At 52.4% G+C, this 17,936-nt stretch overlaps 2 protein-coding genes across 2 annotated transcripts; one reads left to right on the top strand and one right to left on the bottom strand.

Annotated features, from left to right (window-relative positions):
• Nucleotides 1–878: 878 nt before the first annotated feature.
• PRADC1 (protease associated domain containing 1) lies at nucleotides 879–5,440 on the top strand. The gene is made up of 5 exons (XM_065929543.1): nucleotides 879–1,070; nucleotides 3,119–3,219; nucleotides 3,786–3,895; nucleotides 4,169–4,336; nucleotides 4,562–5,440. Exons 1-5 carry the CDS (start codon nucleotides 1,004–1,006, stop codon nucleotides 4,680–4,682), a joined length of 567 nt encoding a protein of 188 aa, XP_065785615.1. The 5' UTR covers nucleotides 879–1,003; the 3' UTR covers nucleotides 4,683–5,440.
• A 118-nt stretch (nucleotides 5,441–5,558) lies between these two features.
• SMYD5 (SMYD family member 5) lies at nucleotides 5,559–17,274 on the bottom strand. The gene is made up of 13 exons (XM_065929542.1): nucleotides 17,164–17,274; nucleotides 13,158–13,266; nucleotides 12,275–12,414; nucleotides 11,732–11,853; nucleotides 11,282–11,351; nucleotides 10,581–10,685; nucleotides 9,772–9,834; nucleotides 9,486–9,556; nucleotides 9,058–9,164; nucleotides 8,621–8,677; nucleotides 7,766–7,860; nucleotides 7,048–7,118; nucleotides 5,559–6,948 (listed from the first exon to the last, which is right to left on the bottom strand). Exons 1-13 carry the CDS (start codon nucleotides 17,257–17,259, stop codon nucleotides 6,801–6,803), a joined length of 1,254 nt encoding a protein of 417 aa, XP_065785614.1. The 5' UTR covers nucleotides 17,260–17,274; the 3' UTR covers nucleotides 5,559–6,800.
• Between the last annotated feature and the right edge of the window lie 662 nt (nucleotides 17,275–17,936).

The following is a 17,936-nucleotide window of genomic DNA, read 5'->3' as shown; positions in this document are numbered from 1 at the left end:
GGCTAGAAGGGTCAGAGGCTGGGCCTCGGCGAGAGCTAAGAGAATCGTTGGTAAAGGAAGGTTCGCCGGTTTTCCATGGTGCCAGTATAGCATGTAGAATCCTTGCTTGGCCGCGTCAGCCACTAATTCCATTCCCCCTATCTCCCAAGACCAAGGGTTGCAATAAACGCATATATTTATTGACTGCTTACTGAGAGGCTTTAACTAAGCATTTGACGTAAGTGAGCTCGTTGTTGAACTCTATCGTTTTGGTAGTACCACGATCACGCCCACTTTACAGATGAGGGAACTGAGGCTGAGAGGTTAGGTATCCAAAATCACGTGGGCACCTGGCCCGAATGCTCGTTTTCTGGTTTGGCACTGTCAGAGCTTCCTCGAGGGTCGGGTACATCAGGCCACATCCCCAGAGCCTACTGACTACCAGCGCGCAAACGCCAGTGGAACTAGGCAGAGGATGAGCAGAGCAGGGGTCGCCCGACACCACCTGGGCGCTAGGCGAATGCCTTCCCAAGGAGAGGGTGGGAAAAAGGAAAGCACAGCTAGAAGATAAGTCGTTGCCTTGCGATACGGCCGCGGTGAGGATTCGGCCGAGAACGCACAAGCTGACTAGCCAAGACTTTTCGGGGCTGAGGCGAGTCCTGCGGGTCTTCCATTCTCAGTTCCCGCGGCCTCCCCGGCCCGCCCTCTGCCAGAGAGGTCCGGCAGAGTCTAACCCAAAATGAGAAATGCTGGGGCGGGGGCCGGCAGTTAAGAGTTTAGACCAATCAGCCCTCGGCCTCACTTCTCTCGACCAATAGGAAGTGGGCTAGGGCGTAGGGGCGGAAAATGCGGCTACATAAGCAGGCCTCAGAGCCAATAAGTCCTAGTCCTCATTCCGGTCAGCCAACCGACGGCGTGAGCGGGTCCGGGGGCGGGAGGCCAGAGCAGCTGTCAGGCCGAAGTCCGGCTAGGTACGCGCGGCGGGGTGGCTGGAAGAAGCGCGGCGCCCGGCCGGGCCCTGGAGATGGTCCCCGGCGCCGCGGGCTGGTGGTGTCTCGTGCTCTGGCTCCCCGCGTGCGTCGCGGCCCACGGTGAGCAGCAACGGGCGGGGCTACGCTTCAGGGCGGGGCTGGCGGACCAGCTTGAGCGCGTCCTGGGCCGGGGGCCCCGGGTCACCTTGGGGACCCCGCGAGTTCGGAGCAAGGCAGGTCCAGACACTGGCACCTGGAGTGGGTGGGTAGTGGTCCCCAGGGAGATTAACTGGGGGCGGCCTGAGGCTGGGCTGTGAGTCCCCAGCTACCCACGTCGAAGGAAGGTTCCCCCTACCCCCACTAGCGCCGACTTAGGTGGCTGAGGGGGGGCGAAGAACAAGGAACACCTAGGGGTACTACAAGCTGGAAATATGTGAGCACTCACATACATAAATGGGACTACACATTGCTATATGTGGGCTTGACACGCACTTAGAACATACGTACACACCAAACCTGTTTGCACCTACACGAGAACATAAACATACTCCCATATACATACGTGAGCACATGTGTATATCTACACTTAATTTACCAGATCAGAGGATACAAAGGCTAGGCAGAGATGTGTAGGGAAGAGGGGAATTTTAGTGCTAATCCAGGAAGGCCTCCTGGGAGTGTATTTCTATTTGACGGGAAGCCTCCACTCCCAGGACAAAAGGCTGTATGTGTAGCCCAGTAGCAAACCAGCGGACCTCTACCTGGTGGCTGATTAGGACGTAGAAAAGGACAGCTAAAGCCACAGTCGATCCCAGCCCTGACACACAGTAGTGACTTGTGGCAGAAGCTTCCACCCTTTCACATTACTCAATCTCTCTGGGCTAAGGAAACCAGCGACTTCAGTTCAGGTAAAACATTACATTTTGGTACTAAAGAGATCCACATCCCAGAAAAATCTAGTTGTTCTGGCAATTCTCTGCTGGAAATAGTTGTTCATTCACTAAACAACCTTTTAGAGCACCAATTATAGTCTAGCGACTATGTTAGATAATGTGGATACAGTATTTTTTTTTAATTATTTTTTTTCAGTGGGTTTTGTCATACATTGATATGAATCAGCCATAGAGTTACACGTATTCCCCATCCCGATCCCCCCTCCCACCTTCCTCTCCACCTCTGGGTCTTCCCAGTGCACCAGGCCCGAGCACTTGACTCATGCATCCCACCTGGGCTGCTGATCTGTTTCATGAAATTACAAACTTAAGTCCTTGTTCTAGTGCAGGAGATAGACAACAAACAAAAATAATTCCAAATTATGTTAAAAGTGTCATTGGAGACAAAGTACATTTTTGAAGGGGCATAAAGGGAGGGCAGTCACAAGGCAGGTTTCTCTGAGAAAGTGATCTGATGGATGAATAGGAGTGAGCCCTATAAAGAGGCAGAGGTGTGGTATGGTGAGGGAACTTGCGAGAAGACCTGGAGATGTGAAGAAACTGGAGGCCAGTGTAGTTAGAACATAGGAAGGGAAGAGACGAGGTTGGGGTAGCCAATGGCCAGATCAAGCAGGGCCTTGCAGACTAGAGTTTAGGTTTTAAGTGCAAAAGAAAGTCCTTGAAGGGTATTGAAGCTCTGGCAGTGGTAACATGATCATATCTGCTTTAAGACATTTTAAGGAAATTCCTGGCAGTTGTAAGGGGAATGGACCTTAGGGAGCAAGAATGGAGGCTAAGATAGACCAGTTAAAAAGCTGCATCAGCTAGGACAAGAAATGGTAGTGACTGGACGAGGGGGAAATGGCAGTGGGACCAGATTTTTTTTTTTTTTTTTACAACAGCTACCACATCTACCACCTTGAAACTCTCAAGTCTGCCTCAGAGCAAAGATGAATTAACCCTCAGAGAGGTAACACTGGAACTCTGTCTCCCTGGCTCACCTGTGTAAGCAGCAACAGCTGTAAATCTCTGGGGTCACTAACTCTGTCTGCATCAGTTCTATCCTCCCCAGGGCAGAGACCATCTATATCCTACCTTCTTCAAGGATACAGTTGGCGGAAGCTGGGTCTCTGGGCCCAGACCATAGCCAGCCTAGTTGAAGGCATACGGTCCATGATCTGAACCTGAACCAGCTTTTCCCCTGGAGGCTTCTCACCTGTACCTTTTACCTTTCAGGCTTACGCATCCATGATTATTTGTACTTTCAAGTGCTGAGTCCTGGGGACATTCGATACATCTTCACAGCCACGCCTGCCAAGGACTTTGGTGGTATCTTTGTAAGTTCAGGGAGGCCCCCTCATCTCTGATGCTGTCTCCACATTTCCCCCTACTAAGTTGAGGTGACCTTCATCAATTCAATCAATACCTGAGTGCTGGGACAGAGAAGGGGACAGAATCCAGCTCTGTCTTCCAGGGGCTACAGAGCCAGGAAGGAAGGGCTTCTGGCTGTTCCTCTGGGTATAATACAGACCTGGGCATCACAGAGGGAAAAACTGTCTTCTTAGGGACATGAAGTAGTTAAAAAAAAAAAAGCCAAAGGCTCTGCCAGCTCCACTACTGAACTATTAATGTGTGACTGGGTCCATAGCAACTTCCCTGTGTCTGTGACAGGGAGGGTGGAAAACATAAATAAATAAAATAAAGATTTGATTTAAAAAAAAAAAAGACAAAAAGGGAGGGTGGGATAGGACAACCAAACAACTGTGAGAATTGAGTCAAAGTGCTCAAGCATCCAGCACACAGAAATCATGCATTTCCTTCAAATTTTTGAGGAGCTGACACGATGGAATGATCAGCTCGGTCCTAACCCCGCCCCACACTTTCACCTGTTTAAATCTTTCAGCACACAAGGTATGAGCAGATTCACCTTGTCCCTGCGGAACCTTCAGAGGCCTGCGGGGAACTCAGCAACGGTTTCTTCATCCAGGACCAGATCGCGCTGGTGGAGAGGGGGTAAGGCGCGGACAGGCACAGGCGCCAGGGGAGGGTCTGAGATCAGTGTTGGTAGTGATACTTTGAAATAACTGTTTTTAAATAACTCATCTTTTTAAGAGTTTTTAAGAAATGTCTTAAAATTATCCAAGCCTTTGGCCATTTACTTGTGAGCCTCTATTAAAAAAACAGTCCTCCACGGTCAGTCCTTCTTTCACCCTCCTGGGTTGGTGGTCTGGAGCGGGGATAGCTAGAACCCTGCCTTTTCTTTGGTCTCATCATCACCTCTTCCAGGGGCTGCTCCTTCCTCTCCAAGACCCGGGTGGTGCAGGAGCACGGCGGGCGGGCAGTGATCATCTCTGACAACGCGGTTGACAATGACAGCTTCTACGTGGAGATGATCCAGGACAGTACCCAGCGCACAGCTGACATCCCTGCCCTCTTCCTGCTCGGCCGAGATGGGTGAGGGGTCCTTGTCTCTGGCTGTATTAGCACCAAGCTGGGTGCCACAACTCGGGGAGGTCAAGGGCAATTACTAGACCCTACCCACAAGCCTCATCTTGGGGTGCCCTGGTTGGAGGGCCAAAAAAGTCCTCAGGCTCTGGAACTCCCAGAGTAATGGGGACAGTGGGGCATGATGGGGTGCCAAGAAAGTGACCATCACCACCTCTCTTCATGCCCTCCCAGCTACATGATCCGCCGCTCCCTGGAACAGCATGGGCTGCCTTGGGCCATCATTTCCATCCCAGTCAATGTCACCAGCATCCCCACCTTTGAGCTGCTGCAACCGCCCTGGACCTTCTGGTAGAAGAGTTGGTCCCACATTCTAGCCATAAGCAACTCTGGGCTGGGAAGGGAAAATCCAGGAATTCTGCTGTTCAGGATTTGGGGATAGCATTTGGGAACTGGTGGAGCTAGGTAGAGGAAAAGGGCTTGGGCCTTGGCTCAGCTAAAGGAAGCCACACCACTGGCCTTTTCTCCCCTGGGCTCCTAAGGTATCTCATGCTATGGGAAGAGGCAAAAGCCAGGCCCCGGGGCTGGTGGGCTAGGGTCTGAAACTAAAGGGACCAACAGCAGGTGGTTTGAGAGCCATCTGAGACCTGTCACACCCCACCTGGCTCCAGCCTCCCCACCCAGTCTTTCACGGCAATTGCTGGAATGGTATAAGGAGCTGGTGTTTGAGGACTTAAAACCCTCAGTGACTTTTTAGCAATAAAGCCTCTCATCAGGGTTGCAACTGTGTCCTAGAGTAAAGCTCACTGGGGTGGGGGCACTTGGTCCCAGGCTCTTGTTCTGAAGGGAGGAAACTGAGGCCCAGAGAGGGTACAAGCCTTGCCCAGAGTCCTTCAGGACCAGCGCTCAGACTGCTAATACTGCATCCCAACAGCCTCCTGCTCAAGAACTCAGGAAGCGGTGGTTCAGCCCCCGAGGAAAAGCCTCCTCATTCTGTAGCCTGGTCCTGGGATCCGCACTGGACCTCAGAGGAGCCCTGCTCTTAGACCTGAGAAACATTTGCACAGCAGATACAGACAAGACGAGGGATGAATCCAAACTAGGGAGCTGGAGCTCCCGTCTCCTGCCGTCACCTGCTCTATTCTGTGCACGTTGGCACCATCCACGTGACTGTTGCCTGCTTGAGGCAGCTTATCAAGCCATCCTCCACAAAGCATTCCTGTAAAGGCCTGTCACCATTCATGTTTTATTGAGAACACTGGGCAGGTGGGAAGGAGGGGGTGCTGACTGCTCTGAAGGATTAAGAACCCAATAGGCTAGTCAGACAGATTCCACCTGCTCACGATCCAGGAAAGGGCCCGTGGGGCGGCACCTGGCCTCCCTGGGATCCCTCAGCAGGGGCATGCGGCAGGCCCCTCAGGGAAGGTGGGCAGAAAAGAATTGTGGGTGACAGGTTACAATTTCCACAGCTTCCAACCCAAGAGCAAGGGGTAGTGCTAATCTGGGGAGGAGGAGGACAGTCAGGGCTAATCTTGAGTATCCAGCCCAGCTCTTCTAGGTTTCTGGAAGACTTGTGTTCCTCTGTGGAGATCCTAAAGATGGAGATTGAGACCAGGAAAGCCCCTCACTGATGAAACTTCTAGAAGACTCTAGAACATCCCCAATTAGGGAGCAGAGGCCTTTCACCCCCCAGGTCTCAGCCATGCTGCTAGAGTCCTAAATGGAGGAGGGTAAGAGGAGGGGTGGTGATCCCCCCCATACCCCTCGCAAGGGAGGCAGAGACCTCTTCCATACCCTGTGAGGCTAGCCACTGTACCAGGGCCTAGAGGCAAGGCACAAGTACAGAGATTCTGGGGGAGGGGTTAATCTCTACTTCCCTGATGTCTAACAGTGGGGTGGTGAGGTGGGGAGGGAAGAATCCCCGTGGTTCACTGTTCCCCACAGAGAGTCTACGAGAAGGTGCAGTGGGCCCCACTCCGGCCTTCCCAGCTGTGCCAGTGGTCAGGCTACAACAGTGGGAGGCAGGGAAGATGGTAAGGACATCTTGGCCCCTCTCTTCTTCAATGGAGCCAGGCTGTTCTCGGGTAGCAACTGTTACTGTCCCCCTCCCCCGATACTGAGTTGAGAGGGCTGAAGCCTCAAGCAGATGAATAAGTGGGGCCATGGGGAAGAAACACTGTTGGGCCCTGACCTTGGTTCCAGCCACTTACATCCGAACCTCAGGGGGAAGCCAGTTCTGAGAGGCTCAGTGACAGCGCAGAGCCGGAGCCACTCAGCAGCAGTGTCCAGGGCGTGAGGTCCGGCAGCAGGGAGAGGGCCTAGGGTCCAGCCTGTCTTACCCTCTGGCAGAAAGAGTGCTGAAATGGGGGGAAGCAGGCAACGGGAGTGGGGTGTTCCTTCCAAGCCTCTGCTCTGGGGCAAGGCCCCCTCTTCTGCAGGGTCTGGGGTAGGAGCGCTTCCGAACAGGGTGACATCACACATCAGTCATCTCATCCCCCAGCTCAGCATCTTCCGGTTCGCCTTCCTCCTCCTCTTCCTCCTCCTCCTCCTCAGAGGTCATGTTGGGCTCATCGGCCTCTGCCAGACATTTAGGGCAGGAACAGACGAACAGATAGTTCTCCCTGCAGAGGGCGAGGGGGGATGATGGTGAGGGCAGAGTCAGGCAGCCACCGGAATGGAGGACCCCAGAGCCCCGCTGCCCACCGCAGCCCTGCTGGCACCTGAGGATCTTGTGGCGGCTGTGGCGGCTGCGCTCCCGCTGACAGCAGTCTAAGTAGCTGATGCAGATTTCCTAAGGGGCACAAGAGAGGTGGGCTGATGGTCTTCCTAACAGGTGGGATTCGGGCCTCCCCAGCCTCTGCCCTGTGTCCAACCATCGCCTCGTTCTCAGGAGCCTGAGCTGCCCTTCAGCGAAAGGGCAGGCCACCCCAATCCATCCCCTTGAGCTCAGAGCAGGGAGGGCACTATGAGGCTTTAATAGTCTGAACTGGGGGCTATGGCTGGGCCTCAGGCCATGGCCAAGGTCTGTCTGTGGCTGGGGCAGAGGTTATCTTGCTGTGAAGCTACTTGCCCTGAAAGAAGTTTCAAGCAGACTCTGTGTACTGCCCTAAAGCCAGGACCCCAAATCACACTAGCAACCCACAGTCCGAGCCACAAAGGGCCATTTCCTGTTTCCTTAGAAGCTGCAGATTCCTTGATCAAAAAGTAGCTGGAGACAAGAACTCAGGCACACAGTGCTCTCTTAAACACTTTCTGGAGTTATTTTTTGAAGTGAGGTGGGGTCAGAGCACACTCACAGGCAAGCCTAAGGTCCTGCAGCGTGTGGGGATTCAAACCAACAGCCTGAACCTGGGGCTGGAGCCACTGCTGCTCCTGATTCCTGGGGAGAACTTGCCAAGCCTCCTGCCCGCCCACCCCCACAGCTACTTGCCCCCTCACCTCTCCTGGCTTAATATCCTCCAGGGCGGTGACATGCAAAAGGAAGTTGTTTTCTGGGAAGGAGGTCTCTGCATTGGGGACACAGCTGTGGTTGCCTGGGTCATGAGAGACAGATAATGAGGATTGTTGACTAAGAAAAATAACAGCCTTAACTGTGCAGGCCGTCTTTCCTTGTTCTCTGATCCCTGCTAGGGCTGTGCAGGTCCTGGGGCCCCAGTGGCCTGTCTCCCTGTCTAGCGCTCTTTCCTGAAGACCACAGGCCCAGATGCACTCCCACATCACTGCCCTGCGCCACCTGCCATGCCTGGCCCTGCTCGTCTCCTCACCGGTCCCCCTGATCCTCAGCTGTTCCCAGTGTCTCACAAAGGGAGGGACAGGGTCTCCTGTGAAAGGGATGCCTGTGCCTGAAACTTAACCCAGGCCTATCTGTTACTGGTAACAGCTGGGAGCCTAGTTTGGAAAAGGTAGTGTCCCCAGAGCCTGGGAGGAAAGGTTTGCAGTGAGGAGAGCAGGGGGTGGGAGGCCAGGATCTGGAAGACAACAGTCCGAATTGGCTCTGTCCCTCCATCCGGTGCTGATGAGACTGCCTTCCAGCCTGAGCTCCTCCTGGGTTCTTAGGACACCCAGGGTTCCCTCTGGAAGAATCAGAGCTCTGTGCCCTGCCTGAGCACCGGGCCTAGTGCATTGGAAAGCAGGAGCAGTCTAATAAATGAATGAAAAAGTGAGATGGAAGACAAAGGGGAAACCCTCAAGCTCAGCCCTAATCCCACTCCCAGACTCAACTCTAGAGCCCAGAAGGGATCAAGAGAGGTGAACTGCAGCGTGAGGCTGCGCCTTCTCAATGCCGGGACTCACAGCAGCTCTGCAGCATAAAGAGGCCAGATCCTTCACAGTTAAGAAACTCGCCGGTTGCTGTAAGACAGTAGTGTGCAGATGGTATTACATCCATTTCATAGGTAGGAAAGGGAAACTAGGCTTCTAAGGACAGGCATGGCTCCACTGTCTTGCCACCCAGTCACTGCCATTTACCTGACAATGCTCCTCTGGAGCACAAGCTTGCTTTTCTATACGTGATACCAACTTACGATCCGGCCCTCCCCACCCCCACGTGAGGCCTCTGCATGGACCGCAGGGCCATTTCTCAGGTATGCCCTGCAGACAGGCATGAAGCTTCACACAGGGATTACCTTCCCCAACCGTGAACCCAGAGCTCCCTGGGGGAAGACTGTGTCCATCGACCGACTGATGGAGGCTTCCAAAGTTGGGTGAGGCCAAGGCTCCATCTCACCAACCTGCCTCGATGTCCTTGTACAGCTGGTCAATGAAGGCATCCAGCTGCTCACGGTCCTGAGGCTTCAGCTCCAGAGCATCACAGGCATGGACCCACTGGCTCAGGGAGCTGGGGGTCCCAGGCAGCCGTGGTTGGAGAGGAGAAAGACCCAGGTCACAAGGCTCTCCACCTCCAAGCAAGTTAAGTGCATTTCCTTCTCCCAAGAGGGGGTGGGGGTCGGGGTGGGTAGGTGTGTCCTTTCCCAACAGACTAAGTGTTCCCAAGAAAGACTCGGTCTGTCTGACCCTCACCCCTGAGTTTAGTCCAGCATTCTGGCCAGAGTCACACCCTGCTCCGCCCTAGTCTTGAAAGGAGCTCGGCTCCTTTTCTCAATCTCCCACCCCAGCCCTGAGGGACAAGTCCAAGAGCTCTGGAACATTCTCTCCTAACCTGGTCCCAATTCCTTGGCCATTGGTCCCAACAAGAGCGAAGAGAGACCGGAATCCATCCGGAGTGAACCACTGTGGGGAGAAAGGAGAAGGGCACTCGGTGGGCAGCCGCCTGCTCTTCTTCCTGATACAACTCTCTGTTGAGGTTTGCTGCGAGTCAGTCCCATCCCAACTCCGCAAGACCAGGTCTGCTCTCGCTTAGCTGTCCCAGGCGGAGACGCTGCCCTGGTTGCTCCCGGAGAGCTGGAGTGACTGGGAGGCCACTGCTCCCGCCTTCCCGCACTCACCTGGCTGAGTGCTTCTTCATAAAGCGCCTCTGTGAAGAGTCTCCGCAGTAGCTCCAGCTGACCCTGGTTTAGGGAAGGCAGGGAGAGACTTGCAACCCTGGGGTTTCCCCTTAAAACCCAGGCAGGGCCCAGAAGACCATGTAAGGGAAGGAAAAGGGTGAGCTCTAAAGACTGAGCTTTCCCTGGGGGCAAAGGGAAGCCATGGAGTCCTGATCTCCAAAGAGCCTTGGCAGTCTGCTGGCCTCTTCCAACCCAGGATAGCAAACCCCAAATTCCTATTTTCTAGCACTTATACCAGCACCACCCTCCAGAGCAGCTTGACGCTTCCCTCCTTTCCCCGATTCAGTGCAGGAAGGCCTGCCCCACACCTGCGCCACCTTCAGGCAGCTCCTGTACAGAAGTCTGCTCTCCTTGGGGAGAATGTGTAACTCTGTAATCTGGAGTGAGTGCTCAGTACATGGGCAAGAGAAGTCTGTTTCACCCCACTTCCTAACCTGCAGACCCCCCCCAACCCTCCATTTTTCATTATACTTGATTTGCCCATTGCTATCCAATCATGGGGTCCTGTCTCCCATATCAGGGCACCCAGCCCCTCCATCCTTGGTCATCACCCCACTTTCCAATTTTAAATCCACATTAGGCTATGAAATTAAACAGTAGCAGAAATACAAGTCTCTGAATAGAGTTTGGGACCCAGGTGCGAACTTCTTCCTGTGACTGGGAAGGGAGCAAGTGTGAAGCTTCCTCCAGGTAGCCATAGACAGCCCAGGCTATTGGCAGGGGTGGGAGGGTCATGGGGGGAGACCAACCTTGAATTTGTCCCCTAGGAGTTTATGGACAATTTCCTCCTCCTCATTAGCAGTTTTATTACAGAACTGGGAGAAGAGCCTGATCCAACGATCCTTATCCTTAGCCTGTAGTGAACAAATATACTTCAAAGTCAGGTTCATAATGCTCATGCATATAGGTGCACAGATGGACCCATGGACACACTCTTCTTTACTGTCACTCCCGCCCTTGTGGGAAGAATAGGCTGTCAAAGCCCCGGCCCTCAGAGAAACACCATCACACATTAGCTTCTAGGTAGACTTTTCCTCCCAACCCTGCCCACACCCAACCATCTCCCCACCTGCTGCCAAGCTAGCCAATTCATGACACTTGGGAAAACAGAATGAGGCTGAGGAGCGACAATATTAAAAAAGAGGTCAGAGTAGCTTCTCTTGCTTTGCCTAAAGAGATAAAATCCTGAAAAGGTGATGCTTATAAATCTAATGCATGAACTGCTGCTGCACAGGAAGTCATCTCATAGATCAAAGACCACAGACAAGATAAGCCCCCCTCCCCCCACCAGATTTATGGTTAGCTACTCCTAAGGTTTACACAACAAGCAGCTCTTCTTTGAGAGGCCCAGAAGGAACTCTGTATCCAAGCCAGAGTCTTAAAGTGAGAAGGAAACTGAGGCCAAAGGTTGAATGAGGCCAGAGTCGGCCGGAAGATCAGGTGGGCTCACCTGTTTCACTGTGGCCACCATCCGGGCCATCAACATGATGCTTGCAGTCTCAGGGGGGTAGTGAACACTCCTAGGGAGAAAGAAAAAGGTTTGGCCTAGAAATTCCCTTCCCAGTAGCTGAATTCAGGGAAGCCTGGTCTGACTGCTACAGAGAATCCTTCCTACCAATCCCATTCATAACTGAAGAGGGAGAGCTATTGGCAAGGACATGGGCAGGACTTTATATCTCTATGGGCTTAATGGGGCTCTTTCTGGGAGTGTGTAAAATGCTGAGGATGGTGGGACTGGCAGCTCAGATTTAAGGCAGAGGTGAAATGACCTCTGTTTAGCCCTAAGAATGGAGGCAAAATCCAGAGTGGTAACTTAAGAAAGATGGCTATATCTGCTGAGCGTGGGGAAGACAGGCAAGGAGGGAAGGATAAAGGAGAGAAGAGAGGAAACGCCACTTACCTCCAGGCCTCCTGCAGCTTATTGAGAGGATGTGCGGGGTCATCCTGGGAGGGGCCTGGACACAGGATCTGATGGTATTGCTCAGCTGCGGCCAGTCGACATTCTGCACTGCAGTACGTCACCTGGCGGAGGAGGTGGAGGTCAGCACCCGAGGATCTGGCCTGGGGTGAGGCACAGGCACCTGTGTGGCCTCACCACCTCTAACTTCACTCCTCCCACAAACGGCCCCCGAGCAGCGGTCAGTGGTATTACGGTATCATGAGACGAGGAGGCACTCAGTGCTCGCGGGCATGTGAGGGGGCACCTGCCCCAGGCTTTAAAACCTGGGAAGAAGAGACTGCTTCTCAGGGACAGAGAGGGGCCCTGCCAGGCTCTGAGGAAGAGAGCAAGCTCCCAACAAGCCTGCTTTTTGGACAGTGGGACTGGAACAGGGTGGACGAAACTGGAATAGTGACCCAGCCTTTTCAATGTCTTTCCCGCCACTGGGGCTCTGAAGGGCCTGTCTCCCCAGACAGGACTTCAGCTCCGCCCAGGGCTACTTACCTGGCAGTGGGGGCAGTTCTGGTGCAGGTCTTTGCGCACAGTACACAGCTCGGGGTGTGGCAGAACCTGGCCTGGCTTCCCAGTCAGTCTCTGCGCGTTTTCCTCTGCCTTCTCCAGTGCCCGAAGACAGTGGTCACAGGCTGGGGGAGAGAGCCAGACATGACATGTGTCTCAGAGCAGGGGCTGCATTTGTCCTTTCAAAGCAACAGCCACAGGGCTAGGACAGCACCTGGCTCACAGCAGATGTTTTAAGGGGTGAGTAAATGAACGACAATGTTAAAGAATGGAATGAATGAATCAATTTCACATGCATTCAAATATAAATGATACCTTCTTCCCTCTCTGGAGTCCCCACCCCTCCTAGCAGACTCTCTCTGCTTCTCCATGGGACTTAGTCTATGGGGCTCTCCACCCCTTCCCCCAGACTGGGCTTTCCCCACATGCTGGAGCTGACTGACCCTCCTTTCACAGATTTTTCTCTAGCCCAAGGAAAGGGTGACAAAAGCAAGTGGCTGGCAAAGCTAAGAGCATCCTGTTTGTTTCTGACTCCTAATGCAGCCTTTTTTGAACAGGGGGCATGTGGTCTCTTCTTGGGAGGGGGCTCCACTTTGGCACAGAGCCCTTCATGATGACGCTGAGTTCCACCTGAGTGACAGGCCTCCTCCAGGGTACCCTTTGGAATAGCTTCTTTGCTACAGGCTCACAGTCCCAGACAGCCTGAGATTAGACAGAGGCCTGGTTCTCAGGCACAGTTCTCCAAGAGAAGATGCGCTTTCCCTCCCGACACCGGGAGTCCCAGAGACTGTCAGGGATACACGTGCTCTCCTCCAGGCCCCAAGGCTGCTGGGTCCAGCAGCCCTCAGAGTGGGCGAGATGAGCTCACCTCGGTAACGATAAAGTGCATTCCAGAGAAACTGCGCAGCTACCAGGGGCCGTTCTACGAATATGGTCTCCCCCTTCCGGATCGGCTGTGTGGCAAACAGCCCCTTTCCCTAGAAGGGCAGAGAAGGAATAGGATGGCCATAAGAAGAGACAGAGGACAGAGCTTCAAGTGCTCCTCACTTCCATGTGCTTCCCTCTCGGCAGAGGCCTCTGCCTCAGGAGGGTCAGTCATGGAGCGATGTCAGCCCCCTTCATAATCACCTCCTCCGGAAATGCAGTTCTGCCCTACATTCAGTAGCACTTCTTCCAGCCTGTCCAGGGCAGAGGGCCTGGGATGGGAAGACAGCCACCATGTCAACCATGTTGGACTACACAGAGGAGCATTTTTAGCATGGCCAGAGGTTCATAGCAGGCTGGAGCTTCCAGTACTAGGAAGTGGTACAGGGCCGCCTTCTGAGTCACCCACATGCCCCTCCAGGATCCTGGTCATGATGCTGCTCCTCAGGGTTGCAGAGAAATCCTACACTGTGGGAGGGGGAGGCCTAGTTTGCAGGAGAATGTGTCCTACTTGCCTGGTCAGCTCGGTACTCACAGTACCTAGGACAGTACCTGGTGCCCAACAAGTTCTCAGGCGTTACTCTGAAAGGAATGACTAATCCTAGCACCAGTCCTAAGCCTAGCTTGCTGTGAAACGTTGAGCCAACTGCCTTTTTCCATCTGTTTACCATGTGAAAAGCGAGTATTATAATAATACCTACCAGGTAGTTTCCAGGATGTAATGATATAGCACAGGTGAAGGAACCCCATGCACGCCATACTACTCAAAATGAGGTGATGGACTGGCAGCATGGGGATCGCCTAGGAGATGTCAGAAACACACAATCTCAGGCCCCACCCCAGATCTGCCACATCAGAACCTGCATTTTAACAAGATGCCCAGGTGATTCACATGCACGTTAATGAGAAGTCCTGGTCTAAAGCACTGCAGACACCACGTATGGAATGAAAGATGAGAAAACAACTGTTGGATTGTCATCTCTCAAATGTGCTTCCCCGGTGGCTCAGACGGTAAAGCGTCTGCTTACAATGTGGGAGACCCGGGTTTGATCCTTGGGTTGGGAAGATGCTCTGGAGAAGGAAATGGCAACCCACTCCAGTACTCTTGCCTGGAAAATCCCATGGACGGAGGAGCATGGTAGGCCACAGTCCATGGAGTCGCAAAGAGTCGGACATGACTGAGTGACTTGACTTCACTTCAAATGTGCAAAGGGACTCAGGAGACAGTTTTAGAACCCAGGCAGTTATTGGCCCAGCTGGGCATTTTTGCCCACTCTACACTTAGAGGACTGGTGCCCCTGCCAACTGCCCCAGTAGTGCCAGTGAACTGTCACAAAAAGGGAGAGAAAGAAAATAACTGAGCCAGCAGTGACATGTCCTGTCACGTGGCCTCCTGGGTAGCTCCCTGTTTCCTTCGAACACTGGCGCTTTGGCTAGGCAGGGGCACCTCCCCGAATCAGAGCAGCAGGATGTGTAGACCTGAACAGGCCCGTGAGCCACAAATCTCAACCCTGGGAATAACTCTGGGAGCTCTAACGGGGACAGCTGGAACAAAACCACTGACAAAGCCATGGATGCAGCTTGGTTGTCTTTCTAGAAGCCCACCTCCATGCTGAGTAACCCCCGGGACCCCAACCTAGCAAAATGAAAACCTGGCCTTCCTCTGTGGGACGCAAAGATATTATGAACAGGGACCCACATTACTTCTGACAGTCATCAATCTTGATTTTGGATAAGCACTGATCTCTCTCTCCCTCTTTCTGGAGGACCAAATGGAGGAAATATTTAGTAATCAGAGCAAAGGGAAGAATCAGTTTCCTCTATGAAACTACTCATCCCCAAAACATATGAAGTGTTTCAAGAAATAAAATAGCTCTAATTCATGTTACCAAGAAGTCTGGAGAGAAATGAACCTGAACCTGAATGTAAAGGGTACAAACTATGCAAAGTTATTTGCAATTTGAAAAGTAAGCTTTTTTTAAAAAAAGATTGTACAATAAAAATTTAAGACTCTAGTAAATAAATTGTTTATTATTTTCTAGAAAAATATCAATTGCCAAAAGTGAATTCAACAGGAAGGAAGCCAAGACAGACTAACAAGCAACACCAGCACCTTCCTGATGTGCACCAGTGCAGACATTCATCATATTTGATTAGGTTTCTGCTCTGACCGGTCATAACCCTGGCATAGAAATTGACAAAAGTTTGAAAATCATTCTTGCCAATATCCATAGAGGCAACACAGAAAGTGGTAAAAAACCAACCCCACACGAGGCCCCCAGTCTATATGGTTTCATAAATCAGCTCTCTCGAACCAAGTAATTCTTATGCTATTTAAACTAGTCATTAATAGAGGGGAAAAAAATGGGATGTTTCTCTATTTTGCAAAACAGAAAGCCAAGTATAACTCTGAGGTGGTAACCTGAGGGAGATACCATAAAGGAAAAAGAAAAATCACAAACCAATCCCACTTGATGAATACAGATGCAAAAAGGTTAAGCCATCTTGTCACCAAGTCTGGGTACATGATTCTTCTGCAGCAGCATATAAGCTGCGGGCATAGAGAGGGAAGCCAGCTCCTTCTTCCAGAGCTGAGGTTTGGATGGAAGGCTAAAACTGGACTACTGGACAAGGAGAGTGGCTGAAGTGATGTAAGAGGGAAGGACTTAAAAATAGAAAAAAAAAAGGAGGGGTTCAGAAACTTGAGCAAAGTGAAAGTAAAGGTGAATATCTCTGCTTGCTAGGAGTGATGGAACTGAAACACCATCGAACTGTGAGCCAACGAGAGCACTGCAGGCCTTGAGGTGGAGATGGAGTTGTGGGCAGTGAGGAGCCCAAGGACACAGGGGAGCTGATTTACCACCTTAAGAGAGGAATGCTCCAGATGCCTCTGAAGTGGAAAGAGGACAATGGAAGGTTAGGTTGGGGAACTGTGTGAATATCATGATGCTGAGAGCAGGAGCCAGATGACTAGAAGGCTGACATCCAGGGCAAGGATTAAGGATACACACTACTACTACAAATGACAAATTATTCAACCTCATTAGTAAAGAAATACAAATGAGAACAAAACAGTATCATTTTGCACATATCAACTAATAAAGATAACCAAGAAAGAAAAAACTTGGTGCTGGTGAGGATAAAGGGATGTGTGCACAGACACTGAGATTCACCATCTTTGACCTCAGGGATGGAAAACAAGATACAATGTAAAGATCCAGAAATGAACGGTTGTTGAGTGAACAGTGGTCCTCCCATGAAAGACTATTACTCAACTCTTAAAAATTAATACCTAAAAGTAGGATTACTGATATTGAAATATATACTGCTGCATCAGAAAGCAGCCTAAAAATGTAACTTTAATATGTACATATTTGCACAAATACAAGATTATGAGTGTTTTACTTTTCCTTTCCTTACATGCACTTTCGAATTTTTTCTACCCTGAACTTTAAAACACGACAGTAAAACACAAAATGTCATCCTTTTGATTTAAACCCTTCAATGTTACCACGGGCTTCGGTCCAAATTCCTTAGCACTCCAAGACCCTTTGTGAAGTGTCCTGGCTTCTCTCCTCAACCCCCCCCACCCCCCCCCAAATCTCACTCAGAAAGTTTCTTGATGGCCCACGCTTTTTAGTACCGCAGCTCCCAGGATCCAGCAGCAATATCCCCCCGTCTGGCGCTCCCCGGCCCAGCTGGTAGAAAGGCCCGGTTCCACGGGAGGAGGGGGCGCGCACGAAGACTCCGTGGGCCCCAGCCCACCGCGTGATCGCCCCGAAAACCTGCACGCGGGGACCGACACGGAGACCCCGGGCCGCGCGAGCCGGGGCCGGACAGCAGTGTCCGAGCGGCAGAGGAGTGTCTAAGCTACAGGCATGGGGTATCGCGGGGCTGTCTCCAAGGCCGGGCTGGGTGGGGGACCTCGGCACGGTTCGCCGCGGCCTCACCTTGGCGCTGCTCACGAAGCGGACTTCCACTGCGACCCGGGCCGGGCCCGCCACGCCCACGCAGAAGGAGAACACGTCGCACATGGAGGCCGCCATCTTGGGCGTACCTCCGCCTTCTGACCCTTGACCAGCCTCGACCCGGGAGGCCCCGCCCCCCGGAGGCCCCGCCCCCAGCGTGCGTGTCCGTGAGGCCAAGCGGGTTTGCGCACGAGCTTTTGAGCGATGTGTGTGTGTGTAGGTCGAATGGTTAGTTGAATGGGTGTGGCTGGGCCTGCCTTTGTGCTTTTACATCTGTGCAATTTTGCCTCTATTTTTGTGGCCAGTACCAGAGTGTGCGTGTGTCGTTTTGATGTGTGTATCTGTGTCTGAATTCGAGTTTGTGTCTGTTGTCTCTACCTCTCAGTGGCCTGTCTTATCAGTCGCTCTTTGGACTCAGCCTAAAGGGAAGAGCTAGCTGACCACTCTTAGCCATCCTACAAAGTCCAGCGCAAGATTTCCTATTTCCCCAGGCACTCTGGCATGGAGCAGACAGTCCTATGAAAGATCAAGCTGGAAGTGTGTCTTCCTCAGACGCTTCAGGGGCATAGGGGTCTTGTCGCCTGGAGGGTGCTGGAGGGTCTCAGGACCATGAAGCTGTATACAGAAGTGAGTCTGCATATGCAGATTCTCCTGACTATGGGAGAGGGATCTAGTCTCTTGCTCAGGACTGACTCTAGCATCTGTTCCCACAGCCAGGCCTGACCCCCGTCTCTCATTTTGTTCCCTCCTCCTCC

Source organism: Muntiacus reevesi, chromosome 3, assembly GCF_963930625.1.
Source record: "Muntiacus reevesi chromosome 3, mMunRee1.1, whole genome shotgun sequence".
Lineage (NCBI taxonomy): Eukaryota > Metazoa > Chordata > Mammalia > Artiodactyla > Cervidae > Muntiacus > Muntiacus reevesi.
The sequence above is the reverse complement of the archived record's forward strand: the minus strand, read 5'-3'. Positions and strand labels throughout refer to the sequence as shown.